This window comes from Eutrigla gurnardus (assembly GCF_963514095.1).
Source record: "Eutrigla gurnardus genome assembly, chromosome: 2".
Taxonomy (NCBI): domain Eukaryota; kingdom Metazoa; phylum Chordata; class Actinopteri; order Perciformes; family Triglidae; genus Eutrigla; species Eutrigla gurnardus.
In genome coordinates, this window is record NC_139916.1 from 25,089,971 (window position 1) to 25,114,667 (window position 24,697).

General features: G+C 41.4%; 1 protein-coding gene and 1 long non-coding RNA gene across 3 annotated transcripts; both read left to right on the top strand.

Moving 5' to 3' along the window:
- The first annotated feature begins 1,153 nt into the window (after positions 1–1,153).
- LOC311026435 lies at positions 1,154–5,423 on the top strand. Its single transcript, XR_014598487.1, has 2 exons — positions 1,154–1,190; positions 3,451–5,423. It is a non-coding gene; the product is annotated as an uncharacterized lncRNA (long non-coding RNA).
- Positions 5,424–7,298: 1,875 nt separating this feature from the next.
- wnt7aa (wingless-type MMTV integration site family, member 7Aa) lies at positions 7,299–18,293 on the top strand. Of its 2 annotated transcripts, XR_014597966.1 has the most exons (5): positions 7,299–7,824; positions 8,049–8,275; positions 11,328–11,599; positions 14,825–17,608; positions 17,671–18,293. XR_014597966.1 is itself a non-coding variant. In XM_084021324.1 (4 exons), exons 1-4 carry the CDS (start codon positions 7,754–7,756, stop codon positions 15,302–15,304), a joined length of 1,050 nt encoding a protein of 349 aa, XP_083877450.1. In that variant the 5' UTR covers positions 7,299–7,753; the 3' UTR covers positions 15,305–18,293. The 2 variants fall into 2 exon arrangements, 1 of the variants encoding a protein (XP_083877450.1); XM_084021324.1 differs by having other exon boundaries at positions 14,825–18,293.
- Positions 18,294–24,697: the final 6,404 nt, after the last annotated feature.

A 24,697-nucleotide genomic window follows, 5' to 3' on the forward strand; every position in this document is an offset into this window, starting at 1 on the left:
ACGATTACAGGATCTTCAGGCGTGTTTGGACTGTACTGACTGGAATGTTTCACGTCTGCCACAAACAGTCTATCAGTACACAGGCTGTGACATCATATATCAGCTTCTGTGAGGACAGCTGTGTACCATCATGCACCAGGATACAACAAACCCTACAGCACAACTCAGACAGCTGCTCTAAAGACAGTGGAGATGGTTGTGGATTTCAGAAGGAACGCAGCCCCTCTCTCCCCCCAACACCCCGTGTGACTCCCCAGTCCACACTGGAGTCCTTACGCTTTCTGGGGACAGTCATCAGCCAGGACCTCAAGTGGGAGCAGAACATCAGCTGCATCACCAAGAAGACACAGCAGAGGATGTACTTCCTGCAGCAGCTGAAGAAGTTCAAATTGTCAAAGGCATTGATGGTGCACTTCTACACCTCCATCATTGAGTGCATCCTCACCTCCTCCATCACCATCTGGTACTCTGCTGCTACTGGCCAAGACAAAAGCAGACTGCAGCGTATCATCCGCTGTGCCGACAAAGCTGATTGGCTGCTACCTGCCGTCCCTCCCGGACACTGAGGTGAGCTGGGAAGATCATGGACGTTGCATTATTTCTTGCTAACATAGCCCAGTAGATAGATGAATTACACATTATTACTTTAAAGCATGGTATGAAACATTTTACTTATTTGTGGGCTTATCAAAATCTATAACAAGGCTCGATGTGATAATATCAATGACGATATTAATATTATGATACCAGGTACCACCACTGCCATTCACCTGGTGGTTGACCAATTGCAAGAAATGTTCACGAATCACAATCATACACACACTAAACTATAGGCCAATGTGTTACTGCATTCTGAAGAGATACTGGCTTCAGAACATTTATATCCTGCATTTCAATGCGACTTAGCATATTACATTTCTTATTGCTACGATATTTAAGTTCTCAACAATGCACATGAGATTACGGAGATAGATCCAACCTCATTTTTACTAACATTATCAAGACCAGGAATGAAACATTTTTGTTTTTCACTGCAGGAAATGTAATAAAATAAATAAGGGGCATGCGACTAGTTCACTCCGAAACAGCAGGAGGAAGTAGCGCGCCTTTAAGTTGGTTGTAAGCGGCGCCAACAACCCACGAAGAAGACGCAGTCTGAGGGTGGAGGAGCGTTTCGACATGGCAGTCAGGTGGGTAGTCTGTATTAATCATACATTTTTTAAATAATACACCTCAGTGGCAGGGCACGTTCTCTTTAAAACGCGTTTTCATAACAAATGGTGTTATTTGTGTAGCTGAAGAGCCAACCGCCGTGCTGTTAGCCGACGCTTGCTTTTCTGGACAACCATGCTGGAACGTGCTGCTAGCTAGCTAGCTGTTAGCTCGCTAGGGTTAGCTAGCAAGTTGTAAGGAGTGGTTAACTGACTTAGCCTGCACAGTGCGCCGCGGCGAGTAGAGCAGCTTAGAAATGCTGTTCGTTGCCACGTTTTGTAGAACTTTCCTCATGGCGGAAACCTCAAAATGAAGCGTTGGACTTCTTGAATGCCCAGTCACGCTGGCTAGTGATCAGAACTAGCTAGCTTGCTAGCTTCCATTGCCTGTTGAGGGAGTGTCGGTCCAGGTCCCAGTGTCAGGCAGAAACCTTCAGGCTGAACTGAATTCCGGCACATTATCGAAATAACAGTAGCCCCCACGAAAACCAGTGCTTCCACGTGATTAATGGTACACATTAGTTTCAGCTTCCTTCATCAGGACAGTCTGAGGTTAAAGTGGGTGTTAACATTAGGGGAAGGTGGGCAGCTGGACATGAGCCTCTCCTCTCCTTTTGGGCTTAATCAAAGTGAATCCTGCTGGCTAAGACTGTTCTGTAGTGTACTGGCATTGGCTGATTACTGCCCTCTTTCAAGAATGGTTTCATGTCCTCGTTATAAAGCTATTCATGTCTCGAGCAAACTGAATAATCCCTCGCGAAAAAACTAGTGGTCAATGCACCAACGCACGTATATCATTATGTTTTATGTAATTATTTAAGCTACATAGCCAAGCATGATCTAATTTAAGATTTTTGAAATGGTTTGCTGCTTCCCCTGGTTTTCATGTTCAGTTTTTTATAGTCAGATTTTAAGTCATTGCTGGCTTCTCTTAGTGTAAACGATTTCCTTCATAACCATTAGTGATGGATGGAAATAAACGGTCCAGATCCAGAATTATTGTCCTCAAGCAATCACCTGCTCAGTTGAAAACGGGTTTTTATCCTGACTCATCTCGTTAAAAATGTAGCTATTAGATGACATTTTAAACACCCCGTTTCGGATCCCCATTATCTGCAACTCAAACGTCCATACGCAACACAACATAATATAACATGAAACGAGACATACAAAACATTTAAATGCATCAATTTGTATGCACGTGTTCCAAAAAAGCACAACCAAATAGACATATCAAATAAGATTGGTCAAATATGATGTTAATTATTGTTAATGTGTGGATTTTTTAGCAGTCTTTTCAAATTTGCCTCACTGAGTTCTTCAATTATGATAGTAAGTGCATAGTTGACTGATGCTCTATACATTACAGATCTGCACACTGCATCACTTTTAGGTTTTTATTTGACTAGATATCCTCTAGTAGCCTGCTGGGTTGTGTGGCTATGTTGGTCTTTTACATCATTGATTTGTGAGTACAGACAATTTGGTTGTTTGCTCTAATAGATATTCCTAAAGTGAAGCTTGCTGCAGCACCACTGCCCTTTCCCCCCAAACTTAAATAATACTCATATAATATAATATATATAATTTCATAAAAATGTTCTGTACTTATCTTAGGGATGTCAGGGGCTACTGTTCTGCTCTACTTTAGTCCAACTAAAATGTTCAGCTACAACTTTAGTGAAGATACAACCCGTTGAGTGTAGGCTTTGTTGCCAGCAAGAGTGTTGGATTTCATAGACTGTTGATCTAATTCTCTCCAACCGTACATCAGTAGCTCTGGGTGAACATGAAGGTTTTTGAACTGAGGTCAACAATGTGTATGTGTCATCCAGAACATATTTGTGCATTTCACAGCGAAATAGTTGATACGCTGCCAGCTGCTGTCCGTGGTCCTGAAGTTCAAGTCAACATACAGCTTGGCCTCCATCGTGTTGGTTTTTCGTGGCCTTTTATCTGCATGAACTGGCCTTGAGCAGTCTACAGTTCATCCTGTTCATGCCCTGTTGAGCTCTGCCATATACTCAAACAAACCATTAATGTTCATTCTGTAAAAATGTGGATCAGTTCTTGTTGGCTCAGATTATAGTAGCTTGTTACCACATAAAAACAGATCATTGTGGATGAAGACTGTTCCCAACTCCAGAGTTGTAAAAGCTTGCATTGTTCTTACCTGCTGGTGTAATTTAATCTATATAGAGCCTAACTTCTCACCACCCATGTGACCTTTTCTTCACAGTCCGAGGTCTCAGATGTCCACCCGTGTCAGATCAGCTGGTTCAGCTGGTGTCCAAAGGAGTCTCGTCATCATTAACAAGACCACGATCTTCACTCTCACTGCAGGAAACGGCTGTGGTTGCACTGTGGGATGAGGTAGTAGGTTGTATAGTTTTAGGGTCACACCCGCACTGGGAGATAACTATTCAACCTACTGTCTTTCTCAAAGTGCCAAATGCACGTCGCCATCGACCTTCAAGTCTTCTAAGTCGATGTTTCCAAAAGACACTGCTTTACCTCCGTTGCTCACTCGGTGTGAGGTAGTAGATTGTATAGTTGTAGGGCAGTGATTTTGCCCTGTTTGGGAGATAACTATACAATCTATTGCCTTCCCTGAGGAGTTTGCATTTCTTCAGTTTTATTCAGTCAGAGACAGTCTGTATGGAAGGATCTTCTCCTTGGCCCTCGCCAAGCCAAGCACACCTCCATGTGCACAACTACTTGCTATAGTAAGACCCAACCCAAGCTTTCATGCTTGCTGTACTCTCTCCCTGTCCTCACACTGAGGGTGCTGTCAGTAACCCACCCTGACACACAGACTCCACCTTGTTTACCATGCATTTTGGGTGGGATTTTTTTTTTTTTTTTTCATATCTCCACCATTCCTTCATATCTATGGATGTTGTTTTCTTAACCTCAAATTTTTTTTGCTACTTTAAAATGTAGCTTACAACATTTTGGGTGAATATTCCTGTATTTTTTTCATATTATAATTGTAAATCTATTGTATATCCCAGGACAAAAATTGCAATGGCACTTTTTTCCAATATTGTGCAGCCAGACACTAGACCCAAAAGGCTGAGGCCTCGTCCACACATGTATGGGTATTTCTGTAAATGTAGCTTCTTCTAACATCCAATGTGTGTGCTGTTATCAACTCTGTGAGGCATCACTAATGAGGCGAGCATCAACATAGTCATGAACACATCATTAATGTACAATAACTCTTACTATATTGAAGAACAGCTGCATGCCCTAGAGAGGTCACTGCTCTCAAACACTCCCCACTCCGGGCCCCTGGTGAACATGTGTCAGTCGGTTCTCAGCAGCAGTGATGACTGAACTTGAAACATTTATTTTTGGGGGGTTTCTGTTACTTTATAGTTTCCTCGAAGTTGTGATGTAGTTTCAGTTCAAATGGGATCTGCTGTGATGATTTGATTTGCTGTATTCATCAGTGAAGATGGTTTTCAGTGTAAACAAACAACTGTAATAAAATCTGAACTGAAAATTTTACTAACCTATACTATAATTTACTATAATAACCTTACTCTAATTGCTTGCTTGTGTAACGTCAAGTGTTTAAGGGCACATTACATGTATAAAGGTTTTTTTTTTTATTGAATATTAACTTTAAATAGAGCCATCCTTTAATTCATATTTTCCCTGATTACTACCAAATTACATAACTCGACAGAACTTAGTTATATTAGGCTTGTATCATGAACAAGTAAATGTTTTTTCTGAAATGTACATGGTGAGTACATATATTGAGTAGGTTGTAGTACCTCAAGAACTCGTACTACCTACAAGTACCACTGACACAGCTGTTCTCGCCTGGCTGACTTCTGTTAGGCTCTTTTTTCTTCTAAGAATGATAAAAGTATATGTCTCAGCCAATCAGGTGCAGCAGAACTGACTGGAAAATGATAGACATGTCAATCACGGTCAGTCTGGCGCTCGCGACTGCTCGGGGCTTTAAGGACTTAAGTCAAATAATTTACACTGCTCACAGTTTTGGTGTCAGTTTGCGTGCTTTGTGTTATTGTCCAGTACTGACCAAAAATAATTTAATGACACTAGTTGGTTGATGAAGTGTGTCCTAAAAGTCTGAAATGATAAACTATTTTACATCACATCCTCATATTATAGGTCATATTGTTCACCTCTTAAACAATATATGTTGAAATAAATTACAAAATGTTCATATTTTTACATCAAAATCCAGTGTTTTATTCTTCCTGTAAAACAAAATGACACGTGTTTACATAAGCTAACCCATTTCAACCAATAATATGACATCCATCAACCCATTTGTAACCTTTAGTATAGAGCTGGAGAAGGTCAGGAGCTAATCTTTTTAACCATCTAATCAAATTCCTCCCAACGTTGTGTCCCACCTGCCGATCCTGTTTCACTCAGAAATACGTCACCAGAAGATGGATGGTCTTGAAATGGTTTCAGCTGAAGAGAACGTGATGCGTTGCCATAAAGAGCCCTTATATGCCAGACATTTTTATATAGATTTGTTGATTTTAGTTTATATACACACTCCTGATTAAAGCTCATTCATCCAATGAACATGAATTATTATTATTATCCTCAAACTGGTCTGTGTAGCCATGCAGCTTTGAGCATGCAGTTACACAGTTCTGCCAATAGATGGTGTTGTAGTTCTTTAACTTAAAAAAAGAAAAAATGCTCATAAATCGGAGAAAATCTGACTAATGGCTGCCGTTACATGCAACACCTTTTATTCCTGCTGCTGTTTCTAGATTTATTTATTTGTTTTTTACTTCTGCTCCCTAATATATATGTTGGTATTTTCCATTCTAATGAGGGTTGTTTTAGATGTATTTGCCAGACAGCCTGGACACTGGCCTTGTTAGTGGTGAGATAATTTATTTTAGCAGAAGTAGAAATATTACACATTAATAATATGTATTATGACTACTTTTTAAATTTGTAGTTTAGATGTAAAGAAGTCAACAAATTCAGTTTTTAAGTTTAGTTTATTTTGAAGGTGTAAAATAAAAAAACAAATAAAATAAACTGCACACAATACCAAATAAATTTAAAGTAACCATACTGACATTAACCTTCCTAACATTAACCCTTACTGTATATACATCCCAAATATCCACCATGTCTATCATACATCTCAGTTACCTCACATTCATCCTGCCTATACCTCTTAAGAATGATTATTTTGTACATCCCTTAAATGTGCTGAAAGTATCAAAAGTAAAAGTACTCAATAAACTTAATGACTGGTTATTTTTTATTAGATTAATTATAATTAAATTACTCTACTGGATTCTTTTTGACAGATGCATTAAGAAGCATTTTAAAGGTGCAGCTGGTAACTACTTTATTTTGTGTTTTTATCTCTACAAGTGCATCATATTTCAAAAGATGTCGTTCTTTAAAGAAACTACTCTTTAGTCGTCAGATACGTGTACAATGTTTCCCTCAAGTAGAAGCATAACGTAGCATTAAGTAAATATACTAAAGTAAAATACAAGTCGGGGAGACCGGGGTAGTTTGGCTCACTTTTGAAGGTCACAGAAACAAAAAATGGATCATCAAAATATTTGTGTTCTTGAACTGCACTCATCTAGGCCTACTATGTTAATCATTTAAGTAAACATTGACTTAAAATACAATATATTTTAAAACAATGTAAGTGAATATATTACTTAATGTAGTTAATAGACAGGAATCCACTTCATTTTGAGTGATGGTAGCTGGCTAAACATAATTACATCACTGAGTTGGTTCTCCAATCACCCACTTATACAAAAGAACCCGTAAGCTTGAATTGGCTGCTGGTTAGAATACTCTAACAGAAATAAAACCGGAGAAATAAGAATGGAAAGTGTGCCAACCAACCCCGACCACCTACATCAGATGAAATGCCACCATTAATCGGTTTAGACCTGAAGCATCGCCGCACATGTGATGTGATGCAGATGAGGGGGTTCGGGACCGAGCTAAGAGGGACACGGGTGGGAGGGGCGTTCATCGTTGGGGAGAGGAATACAAAAAAAGGTGCCGGTAGTCCGTTTGTCCGTCAGACGTGAAGTGAGCGCGGATGATCGTGTGGTGTCCGGCAGAGAGCTCATGCCGCGCAACAAGTCCGACAAGCCGCACGCTTGACCCGTCTCCTGTCTCGGCTGTACTCGGGTCCGCGGCGCGGAGGGACCCGATGAGCTGAGCGCGTAGCTACCTGCAGGCTGCTCGGAGGCAGATCCTCCTGCAGAACACGCCCTGATAGAAAAAGGTAGACGCGCACCCGCCGTCCGCTCACTGAGGAGCCGAGCTGCTTACCTGCCGACCGCAGCCCCAATGCCCCAGCACGGGCGCACACCGCGGGACACGCACCAGATGAAACCACTGGGTCTCCGCACACGTCGGTTCGTCTCGAGGAGCTCTATTATTCGCGCGTGCAGCTCGGAACACCTGGACGCCCCGCGGGCCTCGGCGGAGAAATAAGGCGAAGAGCAGAGCGATCATCCGCCGGCTGGCTGCGCCGAGGGAGCACCATGAGTAGGAAGACGCGGCGCTGGATCTTCCATTTTCTCCTCTGCCTCGGAGTATTGTATCTGAAAATCGGGTGAGTTGGCTTGTGCAATTTTTCACATTTCAAAGACGAGATTTTAAGATTTAAAACTAAATAATGCTATGCCGGACTCTTGAGAGAATGCAGGGGCCCTAAAGTGAGCTGTGGGTTCTTTCTAACCACAGGAATGTCATCATTCATTCAGTTATATACACGTGTGGTAAGTCAGAACACCTGCAGAACTCCCATTTTTTTTAAACCTTTCGCCTTCACTGCAGGGGTCTGTCATCGGTAGTTGCGCTGGGAGCGAGCATCATCTGCAATAAAATCCCCGGCTTGGCCCCCCGTCAGAGGACTATCTGTCAGAGCCGACCCGACGCCATCATAGTGATCGGAGAGGGGGTTCAGATGGGGATCAACGAGTGTCAGTTTCAGTTCAGACATGGACGCTGGAACTGCTCGGCCCTGGCAGAGAGGACCGTGTTCGGGAAAGAGCTCAAAGTGGGTACGTTGCTCTTTGATTCCACTTCAGCAAGCTGCTCACGGGAAATCCAACTTATACATACCCACTATACCCACTTATACATATACCACTATACCCACTTATACATATACCACTATACCCACTTATACATAAACCACTATATCCACTTATACATACTCACTATACCCACCTATACTTACCCACTATACCCACTTATACATACCCACTATACCCACTTATACATATACCACTATACCCACTTATACATAAACCACTATACCCACTTATACATATACCACTATACCCACTTATACATACCCACTATACCCACTTATACATACCCACTATACCCACTTATACATATACCACTATACCCACTTATACATACCCACTATACCCACTTATACTTACCCACTATAACCACTTATATATACCCACTATACCCACTTATACATACCCACTATACCCACTTATACATACCCACTATACCCACTTATACATACCCACTTATACATGCCACTATACCCACTTATACATACCAACTATACCCACTTATACATGCCACTATACCCACCTATACATACTTACTATACCCACTTATACATACCCACTATACCCGCTAATACCTACTCATTATACCCACTTATACATACCCATTATACCCGCTTATACATACCCACTATACCCACTTATACATACCCACTTATACATACCACTATACCCACTTATACATACCACTATACCCACTTATACATACCACTATACCCACTTATACATACCACTATACCCGCTAATACATACCACTATACCCACTTATACATACCACTATCCCCGCTAATACATACCCACTATACCCACTTATACATACCCACTATACCCACTTATACATACCCACTATACCAACTTATACATACCACTATCCCCGCTAATACATACCACTATACCCACTTATACATACCTACATACTGGCTCTTTAGTCATGTTGAATCAGCCTTATTTCCTTACATTATTAATGGACTTCTGTGAGGTTAAATGAATTGTATTGCTTTGAGCTCTTATGACTGATGTGAGTTATGATTGCTGCTGTTTGTGAAGGTGAGAACGCTTCACTTCACCACTGAGTCCTTCCAAATGAACACACTGTTGGAACATGTCAGCATGCATTGCTCTTGTCTTGACAGTAAGCGCTCACACGATTGTTTATAACAAATAGTTATGACTGAGAAATAAGGTATTTCATAGATTTTTTTCAAATTGCTGCATAACATGACACCAATGCAGCATGTTTTGTCCTGACTCGCATGTTATCTTTGCTTGTTTGCACCGTCTACGCAAGAATCTGTCCGAAAAAACAACCCGTTCCTCCGAGGTAGTCGACCTCTGACACTTGGAGGAACGTCTGTGAGCCCCGACGCTCGAGACTCTGGTGGGAAAACAAGCCGCAGATTTTTATCCTGTGTGTGTGTGGAACAAGGCTCGAGGCGATGCTCGCTGCAAAGACGGGACTGCGGAAATAAGCACACACTGGTGCTCCTCTGGCTCCGGGTTCACCCCGTCGTCCCGAGCTCGGTGGCATTGTTGCGTCTCGTATGAGCCTTAAGTTGATGCTGACCGCTGCATTGTGGTCCATCAGATTGTCTCCAACGGTGTGGACTTCTTCCTCTGCAGCATGTGTAGTTTTATACTTGAGGTCAGTTCACACAGAGATGAAGCTGATTGTAATGCCTCGGGTGATACATTGGCATTTGATCATTATCGTGGCTTCACACTGGAGTTGTAATCATGTCCTCCACCTTTTTTACACGCTATACTACAGCTTGTAGCATCCACTCTCAGCTAAACCACCGTCATGTATGTTCATAAAATCCTCCACGCCCCCCCTAAAAGCTTCATGTTCAGACAAGTACTCTCTTCTAGGTTTACAAATTTACCTCCAGGTCCTGCAGCTTTGCAAGGGAGGCCTTTTTTTTAATGTAGAATAATTTCAGATCTGTTTTAGAAAAGAGCTGCGCTTTAAAAAAAAAAGCATTTCCTTAAATTTTAATTTTCTGCATCGCTGAATCCAAATTTTAACCCAAGTGGTGGAGGTCCAGGTCGACTCGAGCCAGCTGCTCTGCACCCATTGTTTTGTTTCAGCAGACTGGAACCAGACTGGAACACTGATAACTGACAGAATACATACATTTGGGACTGTGTTGGCAATGATGCAGCAATGTACAGTATTTTGGCTTTGGGATCGAGTATCCCCCCCCCTACCACCACCACCCCCCCCCCCCCCCACCCCCCACTGCCAAGTCAGCTTCTTGAAGTAACTCACTGTGGCTTCTCTACTGGCTGCAAGGGCAGATCACAGAGTTGGTTTAATATCTCAGGTTTACACATTCAATGCCAGAACGCTCCCGTGTTTAATGTTCTGACAGTACGGCTCTCATTGCTCCACAGTGGCGCTAAATGTTGGAGAACTATGACCATAATGTTTCTGCAACTTATGGTCATTTTTGGATCCTTTAAACATGTGCTCCAACAGGAGTTATCTCCATTTTAATAATAATAATTTTTTAAAACAGCATTTGACCCGAAGCATTCAGATTTATGGAGTGGAAATCCATCCATGTAGGGAGGCTCTGCGTGCCTCTCAGATGCACCTCGCAGGGTGGATCCCATGTGTGACGGCAGTTCGGACGAGAGCCAAAAATGATGCTGAAACATTTTGTGATGTTTTATCTAAAAAGAAAATCTTCTTTACCAATCACATATACTTAACACATTGACTGTTCATTGGTAAACTTGCTCCTCATATTTACAGACTACTGGTAGTTAGAATCCTGCAGGTTATTTCATCTCATCAGAAACACAATGAGTCCAAACCGCTCCATTATATTTTCTGCACGATCCAGAGTTTCCTCCTGTATCTGTTTTCGGAGAGCTTGATTGAGGAACTGCACTTGGCTCGGCTCGTGTATTTTATGATTTGGTTTGAGGCAGCTATGTCAGGTATGTAAGGAGTCTTGACAGTGCCTGAAATAGTGAATCCTGCAATTGTGATTAAAAATGCATTTTCTCTTTATCACAGGCAGTAAGGAGGCCGCGTTCACCTACGCTATCATTGCTGCCGGGGTCGCCCATGCAGTCACGGCAGCCTGCACCCAGGGGAGCCTGAGTGGCTGTGGCTGCGACAAGGAGAAGCAGGGTTTCTACAACCAGGAGGAGGGCTGGAAGTGGGGCGGCTGCTCTGCAGACATCCACTACGGCGTGGGCTTCTCGAAGGTGTTTGTGGACGCCAGGGAGATCAAGCAGAACGCCAGAACGCTCATGAACTTACATAACAACGAAGTGGGACGCAAGGTGTGTTATTCTGTGGTCTTACACTTAGATTTATTTTAACAGGTCCAAAACTACACTTTATTTCATGTTTCATCATAATCACGTGACAATAAGTCATTTACAGGAGAGTAAATGGAAGAGAAGTGTTTTGAAGTAGATGGAGTTTGCAGAAACAGACCAGCACAGGAGCAAAGCAATGTACCACCTCTAAATGTAAGACTGGTGCTGAAGAGATAACTTTGAATTCAGAGCATATCTATGATTGAGGTATTGCCTCCACACGGCCCTCATCGTGGCTACACAAGTTGGGCTCCAAATAGTTCTTCTATTTTTAATATTATATAATTTTCTTATATACTTTTCTCATGTTCAAGCATTAGTAAATACTCAAGCTTTACACATGGTTGGTTGATTAGCTTATGGGTAGGATTTTGGTAGAGATCTCAGATTGGCTGCTTGCTTGTTGTTGCGACAGTGAGAGAGTACATCACCAGGACGAGTGTGAGTTCATGCCTGTTTAGAGAATGTGAGTAATGTAGAGTTGAGGGGTAACAGTGTCTGACAAGATGCGGCGTCACTGTATGGGAGCGAATTAGCCAGACTGATGGTGTTTACCAGGAGACAAACGCAGGAAGCCAAACAGCAGATCAAGAGAAACAGCGGGACTATCCACTTAATGGCACCATAAGAAAGCAGTGGATTGGAAAAGTCCCAGCATGAGAGATCAGTGGAAGCCCCAATCCTCCAGAAACCTAACGATGTCGTTTTGGAGCATGTTTAGTTTTGTTCGAGCACCTGTTTGGAACTGTTTCACTGTGACCATTTGGTCCGGGGAAAAAACATTTTTGTTTTCTTGGAAACATAATTGATTGTGCAGTAGTTGGGTGGGAATGTCTTTTAGTAGGAGAGACAGTTGCACGGAGACGGGTTGTGATCCCATTGTAGAGAACTCTCATCTCTCCGGACTAGAGGCTTTGGGGATTCATATTTGAGGTCTGGCATGTGAAACAGCGTGTGAATCTCTTAATATACACTTTCTTAACTGATACCTCTGTAATTATCGCCATCATGCTTTCATGTTTAATTGGAGATCAGTTGTGATTTCTGAGAATTTCTGGAGAAGAATCAACAAAGTGAATAAGTAGCGTAAAACGGTGCCACGGAGGTTAACAGGGGTTCTGTTAGACAAACATTTCGCTTCACTGGATGCGGTGAATTAGACGCTTGTCGGGTCTCGGAGGGCACGGCCACGCTAAGCGGTACGCATCCAAGGATTTTGACAATTACCCCACGAGACTCCAGAAAGTCTGAGGCCACATCAGAGTGGGATCATTAAAAAGCAGGGTGAGGCTTCTTTAATGCCAGCGAGGGTTTCCCGCTCACCGAGGAGGAAGGAGGAGGTGAGCTGATGTCATTCAGCCCGAGGCTCACGGAAAACGCACCGGCTGCTTTGCCGAACGCACCGAACGGTTCCACTCCAACCCTGAAAAGGCCTTACGCCGCCACCGCCGCCAGTCTGAAGAACTTGTAAATGAAGCCGGCTTCTGTCTGAATGCATCGCCGCGTACAGACTCATTTTATTGTCATCACATACAAAGTTTTGTGGTTGACCGGCCTGTTTTTCTTTTGCTGTCGGCCGTAGTGAAGCAGTCGGCCAGGATACTGTCGATGAACCCAGATTGCTCCGCAAAGGGACAAATCATTTTATTATCATATTCTACAATTTTACTTTGATTATTTAAACCAGGTTAAATGCACAATAAAGCAAATGTCTGGCATGGAAAATCAGTAAAGAAAAAAAAAAAACACCAAACAGATACTCACTTCAAACATTGAATTAAATCCAAAAACAGCATCTAAATGTCTGCTTGTTTCATGTTCATCCGTCAGATATGTTGTTGTATGCTGTTGGAACAGCGGCTCAACTTCTACAGATTTCAGACAGGATCACGACAACAGGTGTTTCAGTTCAACAAGTGGCCATGTTAACTGGTGACTTTTTTTTATATCGTTAATATTATAATATTACTTTATACTCCACTACATTTATTTGATATTTAGTGACTTTAAAGATTCAGATTATTATTAAAAAATATAAATCAACATATACATTTTACTGTATTGTCATCGATGAAACTACCCAGCTGTATATAATACAGCCTTTACCAGCTGCAGCATTAATGTTTGAATGCATCAGTAACTTTAATCCAATAATATCTATTGTTCTGAAATATGAGCAGAGGTGTAAAAAGTACAGACATTCTATACTCAAGTAGAAGTAAAGATACTTGTGTACAAAAAGACTGGTAAAAGTAGAAATACTGATTCAACTGTTAGTATAAAGTATAAAGTAAATCACTTTGAAGGACAAACATGTACTCAAAGTATAAGGTATCAAGTAAAAAGTATCCCTATGAAGGACATTTCTACTGGTTGTGTTTTTTCAAGGCTAACTGAATCTCGGGTCATATTAATAAGAAAAAAACAATCGTTAATTCCCCTCACATGCATTAAAACCAAAGTAACGAGCCTGTTTTGATGAGTAGAAAGTACAGAAATGTGTTTTAAAATGTAAGGAGTAAAAGTAAAAAGTACAAGATAAAGTACAGATACCTGGAACTTATTCTTAAATACAGTAACAAACAATTTTTTCTTGTTACTTACTTACCACTTATTTTTTTTACTAAAACATTTGTACTTGTACTGTACTGAAGATTTTGTATTTCTACACTGTGGTATTACTACTACTACTTCTACAAGATCTGAGTACTTCTTCCACCGCTGCCCAACATGTACCTTCCTTCAGAGCGTTTTAAGATGTTTGTCAGTTTTTCAACAGGACCAACGTGAGCCTGGAGAGATGTGTGTTTCTGCCATGCGTGTGTTCAGCCTGTCTTGTAAAAGAATAGCACATACATAGCTACTGGCCATAGGGCGACGTACTGTAGCAGCTCGGAGATCTCTGGAATGCTTACATTCATTTGGAATGCTAGAAAACGTTTGTCTCAACCTGTTGAACTATTCATGCAATATGTTAGACCGAGTATTTCTGTGAACTCATATGTTTCTTACTTGCTCATTATGCGAAAACAGCAGAAATGTGTGCAATTCTTCATTTTGATCGTTCGGAGGTGGAAAACATCGTAGATTGATGTCAAAGTTGATCCAAGCAAATTAAAGTAAAAGCAACGTCACATGTCAGCCTAACCTTTAAAACCTTGCTTCCTCTCAACGTTTGTGCTGCAGGTCCTGGAGAAGGGCATGCGTCTGGAGTGCAAGTGTCATGGCGTGTCGGGGTCCTGCACCACCAAGACGTGCTGGACGACGCTCCCCAAGTTCCGTCAGCTGGGGTACATCCTCAAGGACAAGTACAACCAGGCGGTGCACGTGGAGCCGGTGCGGGCCAGCCGCAACAAGCGCCCCACCTTCCTGAAGATCAAGAAACTCCACTCCTACCGCAAGCCCACGGACACGGAGCTGGTCTACATCGAGCGCTCGCCCAACTACTGCGAGGCCGACCCCCTGACCGGCAGCATGGGGACGCAGGGTCGCCTGTGCAACAAAACGGCCCTGCAGCCCAACAGCTGCGACCTGATGTGCTGCGGCCGAGGATATAACACACACCAGTACTCGCGCGTCTGGCAGTGCAACTGCAAGTTCCTGTGGTGCTGCTACGTGAAGTGCAACACCTGCAGCGAGAGGACAGAGGTGTACACCTGTAAATAGAGCTATTTATTGGTCGCGTGTCCAGACGCACATCTGGGTTTCCTGTGGCCGATACGCACGGCGTGGAGTGACGGCCTTGAAGTGTTGGCAACAATCATGACAACCAGTTCCTCCGATGTGTGGTGATTTTACTGATGCCAATGGACATCTGCCACGACACCAGACTGCCTAAATTCCTGTTTTATTTTTTAATTTGAATGCCCCCCAGGCTTGACTTCTCTGCAGGCTGCGCTGGCCTGTTGGCATGACTCACCTCAAGCAGTTTCTTTTATACACTAATAATTTATTAAATGAGAAAAACTACTGATCATTTTGAAAAATCACTGTTGACTAAATCTGGTAAGGTTTTAAGGTTGGTAGACGTCTTCAAGTGCACTTAAAAGCAAAGCATCTTTTTTTTAACAAGACAACTCACACACTGGAGCAGAAAACTGAACGTGAACTCGACTGAATGACGTGTTTGGGAGGCTGCAGCTTATGTGCATTAAGCCTAGCAGAAGAACATTAAACTACTGATCCTGGGCTCGGTATGATTGTATTGTTTTCTACTTGTTTTTTGTCCCCCGTCGCCCCAGTTTGCTGCTAGTTGTCTGGAACGTTACGGGGTTTGCGACCGAGCAGCGATATTGACTCTTCTTCAAGTTGACGGGAGCAAACGCCAGCTTCCAGACATAAATCCCCCTTAATGTTGGTTGATAGAATATATTTTGTAAGAGATTATTTTTATATAATATTTTTCTTTTATTTATTTTCTATCTCGATGTAAGATATTTTCCCTTAGCATTTCTAACTGTCCAGTTATTAAGTTTACCACTGAAGCACTGGTTTAAAAATGTGCCTTGTTCCTCAGCAGCAGAATATAATATTGTTTTAAGGAAAGGTGCCGCATTGTGATTTGTTACCCATTTCAAGAAGCTTCAGACAGGCTAAGTCCTTCCACTTCTGGTGTCCCCCGTGAGACCTTATTTTGTAAAATATATGTAAGAGACAAATCTATTTTAATCACGTTTATACTTGTCTAATTTAAAAGATCATTTTGCAGACAAAGAAAGTCGCAGTTTTTCGTTGCACCATTTCGTTTTGTGTGAAACGGCTCAGTGAACTACATCTCGTCTAACGCAATGCACGTCACTGCAGTTAGCTTGGCTAGCTAGCTAGCTAGCTTAGCTACGTTCCATCACTAATGTAACTTTATCTTAGCTGATGTCTTTTATCCAGCGACTCTTTTTATCAGCCGGGAAGAGAAACAACATTACATCCTGGTACCAAACAAACAGACCCGCAGACTTTTGGGTGTGAAGTCTTCATAATTACATAATTTCACAGACTTATACTTCAACAGTTATATGTCATTCTTCGGCTAAGAGACTTTCTTGACTTGCAAAATGATCTTCTAAATTGACAAACCTCATATGTGAAATTCGCGCCGCAATTCAAACACAATCAAGCATTGACTACGTATGTATTTTACTTAAATAAATAAGGTCCCATGGTGCTCCACCAGAAGGGCCGGGACTCTCTATAGAGAGACAAATTTCACCCCGAGTTAATTCTAACTAATTTAACTGGTGTACAAACAACAAATGAACTGATGTAAAAATCTACAGCTAGTATGAATGTTTAAGCGTGGTACACCTGCGGTATTAGCAGTGATTCTTCGTTGTAACTCTTCTCTCCCTTATCTACGTATCTACCCAGTCTCATTGTCATCTCTCCATCTTTGTAGCTGTATTCTCTGCTGCCTAAACAATCCTCATTCTCATGAGCTGCCACATGTAACCCACAAAGGTCTTTAATGGTGTTTGTTAAAGGCTGCTTAAAACAGAAACATTTATTTACAAAAAAATGTATGAACCTAAATAAATATTAGATAAAAAAAAAGAAAGCTGGCCATCCATCGAGACATGAACCACATGACCAACCTGTTCTCACTCCCAACTCATCACATCTGATCAGGTGATACCGATGGTGCTCCACTAAAACACATCCATGTCATTATTAGACTTCATAGCAATTGTTGAAGTATGAATAGCAAGTAGCCCCCTTGCTTTCACCTAGGAGACCGCTGTTCAGGTAGTGTGTGAGACCACGTTGATGTTGACTTATTTTACCGAAGCATTGTTATGTAACTTCTGTACTTATTTGAACACAAACCACAATCATTTCCAAAATCTAAGTACTTTTATCACCAACTTTGGAAGTTTATTTTGAAAGGAGACTGTGCATGTAAGAAGCGGAAACTAACGTCCCTGACGTGTCCAAAACGGCCTTAAAAAGGGGACCTGGAGCATCATAGTTGGAAGTGTAGGGCCACGGTCAGTATCTGATGAGTTGGGTTGACGAGGTTCAGGAACAGAATCTATAAGGTTCACAGCTGTACCACAGCTGTACTTCCGTACTAGGGCTCATGTCATATACTGGCCTATTAGAGTAGAGTGATTGAGAAGAGATGGACGCGGAGTGATATTTTGACATGATCAGTTGGAGTCTTAACCCCTACGTGGCCAGTTTGCTATTTTTTTTCAACATTGCTTAAAATAATGTGCCTGAGTTTCTGTACCGTCTCCAAAACAAATAAACAAAGAATGAAATAGAAGTTTGGCTTTAGATCAAGAAATATCTTATGGGGAATGAACGAATGGGACAAAGAATCCAGACTGATATTGTTGTATTCGAAATCACTCACTCATTCCCGACTCCCTGCTTTCTATCCAGGGAGTTCGGTATGTCATCTGCAAACTCTCGGACACTACTTGGGTAATTTTCCTTAAGTTGCGTCACTGCTGTCGCACAATCAAATGTGTCAGATCAACAAAAAATTGGTTGTACTTACTTAGATTGTACTGTCGCTAATTTTGAAGGTGAATTGTGGAAAACTTCCAGTCATTATACATTCGAGCAGCACTACAACATGGCAAGCTCACTATATAGAGTGTAGTGAATGATTTCGGACACGCCTCAAGCATTCAATCCCAACTTTTTATACTTGACAGTTTTTATACCTAGTTGCACGTTCCAGTCTGTACGTAACAAGTAGGAAGGTGTGATACTTCAAGTCAATCTCTACAGGGACACCAGTGACCAGCTGTGATTGTACAGTACCATGAAAGCTTGATGATAGTATAGCGGGCCTTCAGGGTAAATAGGGTTTGGATTATAAAGAGTATAAGTGAAGTGCCTCATCAAAGCTTTTTCTTCTATGTAATTGAACTGATGGAATCATGTCAACCAACTGCTGTCATGCTCTTAAATCAGAGGTCGCTGTATTTCAAGTGAAACCGCAGTGTCTTTTCACTCATCGTTGGCTAATAAATGTTGTCTCAGAATGAACAGAAGGGGGTCATTTTATATGTAGGACACATTTTTCAAGTGTAATAACGAGGACGGATCAGAGTGAAGTAGGTGTGATTGAGGGTTGCAGTGCAGAGGCCGCCTCAGCCTCGTGTGTGCGTGTGTGTGTGTGTCTGTGTATATCTGTGTGTGTGTCTGTGTGTGTGTGGGAGTGTGGAGCTGCCAGCTGATGGATTACTCTGACATCTGCTTCATTCACTCCTCAACAACGTTGCTACAACAACCACACTGTGCCCCCCAAAAATGCTCTTCGTCTCATCAAGAGGCCAGACTGCCCATTAACAAAATGGTAACCATGCAAAACCCAGATAAAATTTGGATGCTATTTATTTTGTGGAAATGGCAAATGGGACGAAAGCAGGGGGGCTTTACAATTGCAAGGGGATGATGTCAAAAAGGGTTTCAGTGTGAGCAATAGAAAAGGTCTTCACCGCCGGAATAATCGGCACAAAACATTCCTGGGCTAAACTTTGCCTCAATAGAGTGACGCTTTGAAAAGGCAGCTGGCCAAACAGCCTGGCTGAGAGAAACGCCAAGGCTCTGTCACTGAGAACCCAGAGAGCACCGGCTCGGTCCAGGCTTCACTTTTCTAGTCACCGGTCTAATGAGACGCCCTCCAACTCCAGAAGAGAACTGATACCTCTATTATCTTTCCTCATTTCACTCACAAAACCGTACCTCTGTAAGGGACGAGATGATTATCCTGGACAAAACAATTGCTTAAAACTGTTAAAATGGCACTTAAACATACATTTTGTTAAGAAAGAAATATTCTTATCACACATCAGACATTTTTTGTGACATTTCTTTTTAGTGGAAAAACAATCACATTATCTGAAATAAGATTATCATAAATCGTAAGGTCTCCTTGCAGAAATCAAGGATAAATGTATTTGTGTGTCCTGTGTTTTTTCCAGGCTCTATGTTTCACTTCTCCACCATGACAGCAGCTAGACAGCTTTTTCAAGTCACTCCTGACAATATACGATTATCCCGGGTGTTCTTTATTGCGTTCCACGCTGAAATCCTATATCGTCCCTTCCCTACGTGTATATCTGTCATGCCGGTTCCACTTCCTCATACATAACCCTTTATAAAGGGTTAATTGCAGTTATTTATGTATTTTTATTTTTTAGTTCACTTATATGCGATTTTGTTGGGCAGTGTTTGCTGTTGTGAAAACAGCTTTGTCTCCTAAAAATTATGTTTCCACACAACGAAACTGCATTGTGAATCTAGTTTCCAAGGCAGCTTATTTTGTGATGGATTATTACTCCTGACGGATCACAAATTATTTTACAAGGGAGTGGTGGACAGCCGAAACAGCACAGCAGACTGGTGTTCGTGTCTCGTTGGAACCAAGAAGTTTTGTTGTTGTTGTTGTCATTTTAAGCCAAACCATGATGGTTTGAAACCTAACCAAATTGTTTTGTTTTGTGCCTAAACCTAACTATGTAGATTTATAGCATGTTTTACTTTGTTAGTAAACCACATGCTTCAAACTGTTTTAAACTGCAACCATTTGGTCCCGAAAAGGATTTCTCTGGAAACCAAATTGAGAGTGCAGTTTAGTTGTATGGGAACATCATTTTGAAGAAGACAGAATTGTGTGAAAAATATATTCAATATTAAAAATAAACAGAATTTGGCTCCTCTGGTTCACTTTCACAACAACTTTAGCCAATATGATCTTGACAAGTTTGATAGTATTTTCCCAAAAGTACCATGTATACTATACCACTGTATGTAGATAGTATTTCAACTGTCAAGGTGGACAAGAGGTGATGTGGACAAGACGTCTTTAAAGTTCTCTGAAAAATGGAAATGGGTGGTTGACATTAAATTGCCCTTTTGAAGTTCCAGGCTGCGAACACAAATACATTAAATTTCAATTTGGCAGAACATGTTATGATATTCATGCAATTCATCAATCACTTTTCACTATTGTCAACCAAACCTAAAAACACGCTCATATTGTGGGACTGCCCCCAGCATGTTACACAAAGTTTAAACTTAGAAAAATGAATGCAATTCTCCTCAATAGTGTGTGGAATAATAACAAAGATAACTGTGATCTGCAGTCCAGGATTAATCTTTTAAGGCCCTTTGCTCAAAAGGAAATGGATATTTTATGGATTGACACGATTGTGATATTTAAACAGGCAATTATTTGGAGAACCTATGGGTCCTTCTTAACCAGGAAGTACAGACAACATCTCAGAAGCACATGGGAGAGTCACAAAAGTGAGTTTTCTTCAATAAATCACTCCCACTTCAGCACCATTTCCAGTTTGCCTTTTACTGGGATGCTTTCCACATACAAATACCAAATATAAATGAGTGTGATAACATTCAAATCTATGTTACCATGTTCAAAGTGAATCCAACCATGGTGTGACACTACATGGTTTCATATGATCATTATTTATCCAAGCCAACAAGGTATTCTTTTATGTTCATGCAGTCAGAGCCAGAAAGATACCAACATAATACAATACCTTCATGTATTGTTGAGTGGTGAATAAGAACAAAATGGTGGACGATATCTGGACCAAACTTTGTTATTTTTATTATTTAACTAGAAGAATAATGACTTTTTGATGTTCATAACTGCTAACCTTTGCTTATGGCTTATTGGAAAGCAAGAAACCCATGAATGCTTATTCAGGATAACAATATTTCTCATTCATCAGTTTGTCTTTAAAATGTCACAATATTGCACCAATAGTAATTTCCCCAGGCCAACATGATTCAGTTGCTTCTTTAGTCTGACCAACAACCCAAACCCTAAACCCATTAAATCAGCATTAAGATAAGATAAGATAAACTTTACTGTCCTCAACAAGACCGTACAGTAGTACACCAAAGATGCAGTTGAAAAATACATGTAAAACATTGCACATGCTCATAAACCCATAATAAATAATACATATAACACAATTCTGAACTAACAGAGCAAGGATTAACCTGTTCTCTAGTAGTAGTGTTATAGACGCTGGTGTTTTTATAGTGTTCTGAGAATCTGCATTACTTGCATTATTTACACATTATTTATGATGAATACTTTCCTGCAAGTGTGATATTGTGAATTAGCCCCAATGTGCATTTATGTAACCATTTTTTCAGGGATTTTTGTTTCTATAAAGAAAATCAATAGTAAGTTGCATCGCTGTTTGCAATCACACTTTCTTTCATATACTGGGCCACAAGTCTCCAGTTTTAGGCTCCATCTCACTTTGTCAAACATGCTCTTTAGTTTTATGCCAACTAAAAACCATGCACTTCCTGAGACAGGCTGAACCGGACCGCAAGTGCAGAACAGCACTGACTCATCCTCCAAAGACCTCACTGTTAAAAACCACATACAGAAACGCCATCATGGAAGCACTAATGAACTGCTTCACGGTGTTTTCCCTATAAACACCAGTACGTCACTGCTGAGCTTCCAGGTGTGTGATGTTGTTCAAGGAGTCCTGGATCTGCCGGTGCCAGTCTTGCACCTGCGAACACCTGCATTGTGCCGATATTTATAACTGCAAGTCTGCTAGATTTGTGATCTGGCTGCTATTTCTGCAGCTGCCTGTAGACCGTAAACAATGTGGGGAGATTAGATTTGTGCAGCTTGTCATTCTCTAATACAGAACTTTGTTGCTGGCGCTCCACTGCAAATGGCACTGTGAGCTGACACACTTGGAGAGATTCTTTGCAAGAACGTTGATTATTTAAGACAGGGGCTGCTTAATAACTATCATTACAGCAGTACCTTGAGAGCGAGGGCCAATCGGGGTCCAAACAGAAATCTCTGCCAACAATGACGTCGTTGGCGAAGAATGAGACAGAAACAAGGTAGACACACATTTCAAAAAACCAAAGGCTGTTATGAAGATTTTAATTGAACGATGCATGAATCAAACAAACATTTCATATCATTTACTTTAAACACTGCATCCACAATAAATCACAATTTGGCACAGAAGTGATTGAATAGTGAGTGATGTGTTATTTGTTTGCTATAACAGGCCAAGGTTGGGGCTTGCCAGATAATGATAAATCTATAGCCCCGAGCTAATCTTCTGCTGTCTGGCTGTAAAATGTTTTCACTTCTGCAATCGTCTCACTGTTAAAGCAAATGCAATCAAATAGTTTGTAAAGGTGCTTTTATTTATTTTTTACATTTTCTTTACACAGTTGTGTTGAGTTTTAAGTAGTTCTGGCCTTACTGTTGATCTTTTAATTTGAAAAAAATAAATAAATAAAAATACTTTCTCACCTACCCCTTGTGGCTTTAGCCATGCAGATAGTTTGATTTTCATTTGATCAGCTTTTGACATAGTTTCAATATTGAAAAATGACATTTAGAAAACTCTCTTCAGAATCGGTTTCCAGGGTGTAGAAAGTAGTTTATTAGAATTTGTGGAAATTCATTCAAATATGTCTGTTACGTAACTGGCGTTAGTAAAAATCCGGAAGTTAAACTACAGCAAAATAGCTATGTTAACCTGGTGTCACACAGGACACGAACAACCATCTCCTGGGTGAAAGTCCTGTGTTTGTTTGACACAACCAACCTCCTCTCCCCTGGCTTCATGCAGGCTTTCTCTGCCTTTATTTATTTTAAACCAATGCTGAAGTGCTGTAAACCTGCATTCATTCACCATCAGGGGGCGACTCCTCTGGTTTGCATGGAAGTCTATGAGAAAATGACCCTACTTCTAACTTGATTTATTATCTCAGTAAAGATTGTAAAGATGAGGTTATGGTCTTAGTTGCTAATTTTAAGTCTTCTTCCATACAGTATGATGTACATTTAGTGAAGTATGATCCAATTGAGGGCCCCAGACTGAGCTTTGCTATTTGACGAGTTGAGAGAGAGAACGGGTTGCAACAGGCGTGATCATGGCAGCCATCTCAGGATTATATTAGGATGGACTATCTGGTGTCCTGAATGACTTCCGCTTTCCACTTGTTCTGATTTCGCTGCTGATCTCACCTGAGCGAATGTGGATGCAGCGCTCCCGTGATATTCGTGACAAAAAAGTAATTTTGTAAAAAACTACACAGAAGACTATATTTAAAGGATTATAGGTGTTTATAATGTTGCATTCAAGCCAACTCCCTGCTTTTTCCCTATCTCAGTCTAAACGGAGATCAGTGTGTGGAGCAGGTAAAGATCTGCTGCCATCGGCATCGAGGCGTCATGTACTTGTGCTGTGGTTTTGCGCTGAGACATGAAGCGGTGCAGGAGGTCCCAGGCCCCTTTTGTTTCCTGCGCTGATTGACAGGCGGCTTAATCCCAGGGAAGCCAAAGGAAATAACATCAATATGCATTTAATTACCCTTTTTCTCAGGCTCCTGCAGGCCTTTCTACCACATGTGTGGCGTGTATCTGAAATTACACTCCACGTATGAAAAGGGATTAGAAATGATTCTCGTGCTTGTGTTAGCATGCACCTCATACCAATTTGTGGAGTTTATAGAAGAGTGTCATGCTGTTATTAGAGCTTACAGAGCAGAGGAGCTAAATTATGAGTTGTCCCTACAAAGGTTTACATCAGACACTACACCCTCTGCTCCTTTGACTGTAAAAATGTGTGAAGAATGCAATAATGACACATGGCGTGCACCGTATGAACCGCTGTACTGACAGCACATGGGAGGTATGTCCCTGTGGCCATGCTGACATGAAAACCAAATAAGCAAGCATCAGCTACACAAACGACTTCCTGCTTTACGCCCAGCGAGCTATAATTTGCAACCAACCCCCCTTCCCCCAAATAAAAGGATGTGAAAAGTCCTTAAAGCATATTGAGCCATTATGTGATGAGAAACTGTGATGTCTGAAGCCTGAAGCAGAGCGTGGGCGTGAGCGGTCGAACCGACAACGAACCCTGTTTTAGTTGAGTACATGCACGGCACGGTTATAGAGAGAGCAGGTATGTTTAAGTGACTCATAAGTTCCTGTGCAGAATTTGCTCTTTCTTGATGGTTTCATCACCTCGCAGCATTCACAGTTGATTAAGGCCGAGGAATGAGGTGGATCAT

Bases quoted from the DNA above. Each gene is read 5' to 3' on its own strand.
- wnt7aa (XM_084021324.1), top strand. From the start codon at position 7,754: ATGAGTAGGAAGACGCGGCGCTGGATCTTCCATTTTCTCCTCTGCCTC. The intron at 7,825-8,048 runs GTGAGTTGGCTT...CCTTCACTGCAG, and splicing joins GTATTGTATCTGAAAATCGG to GGGTCTGTCATCGGTAGTTG. The intron at 11,600-14,824 runs GTGTGTTATTCT...TTTGTGCTGCAG, and splicing joins ACAACGAAGTGGGACGCAAG to GTCCTGGAGAAGGGCATGCG.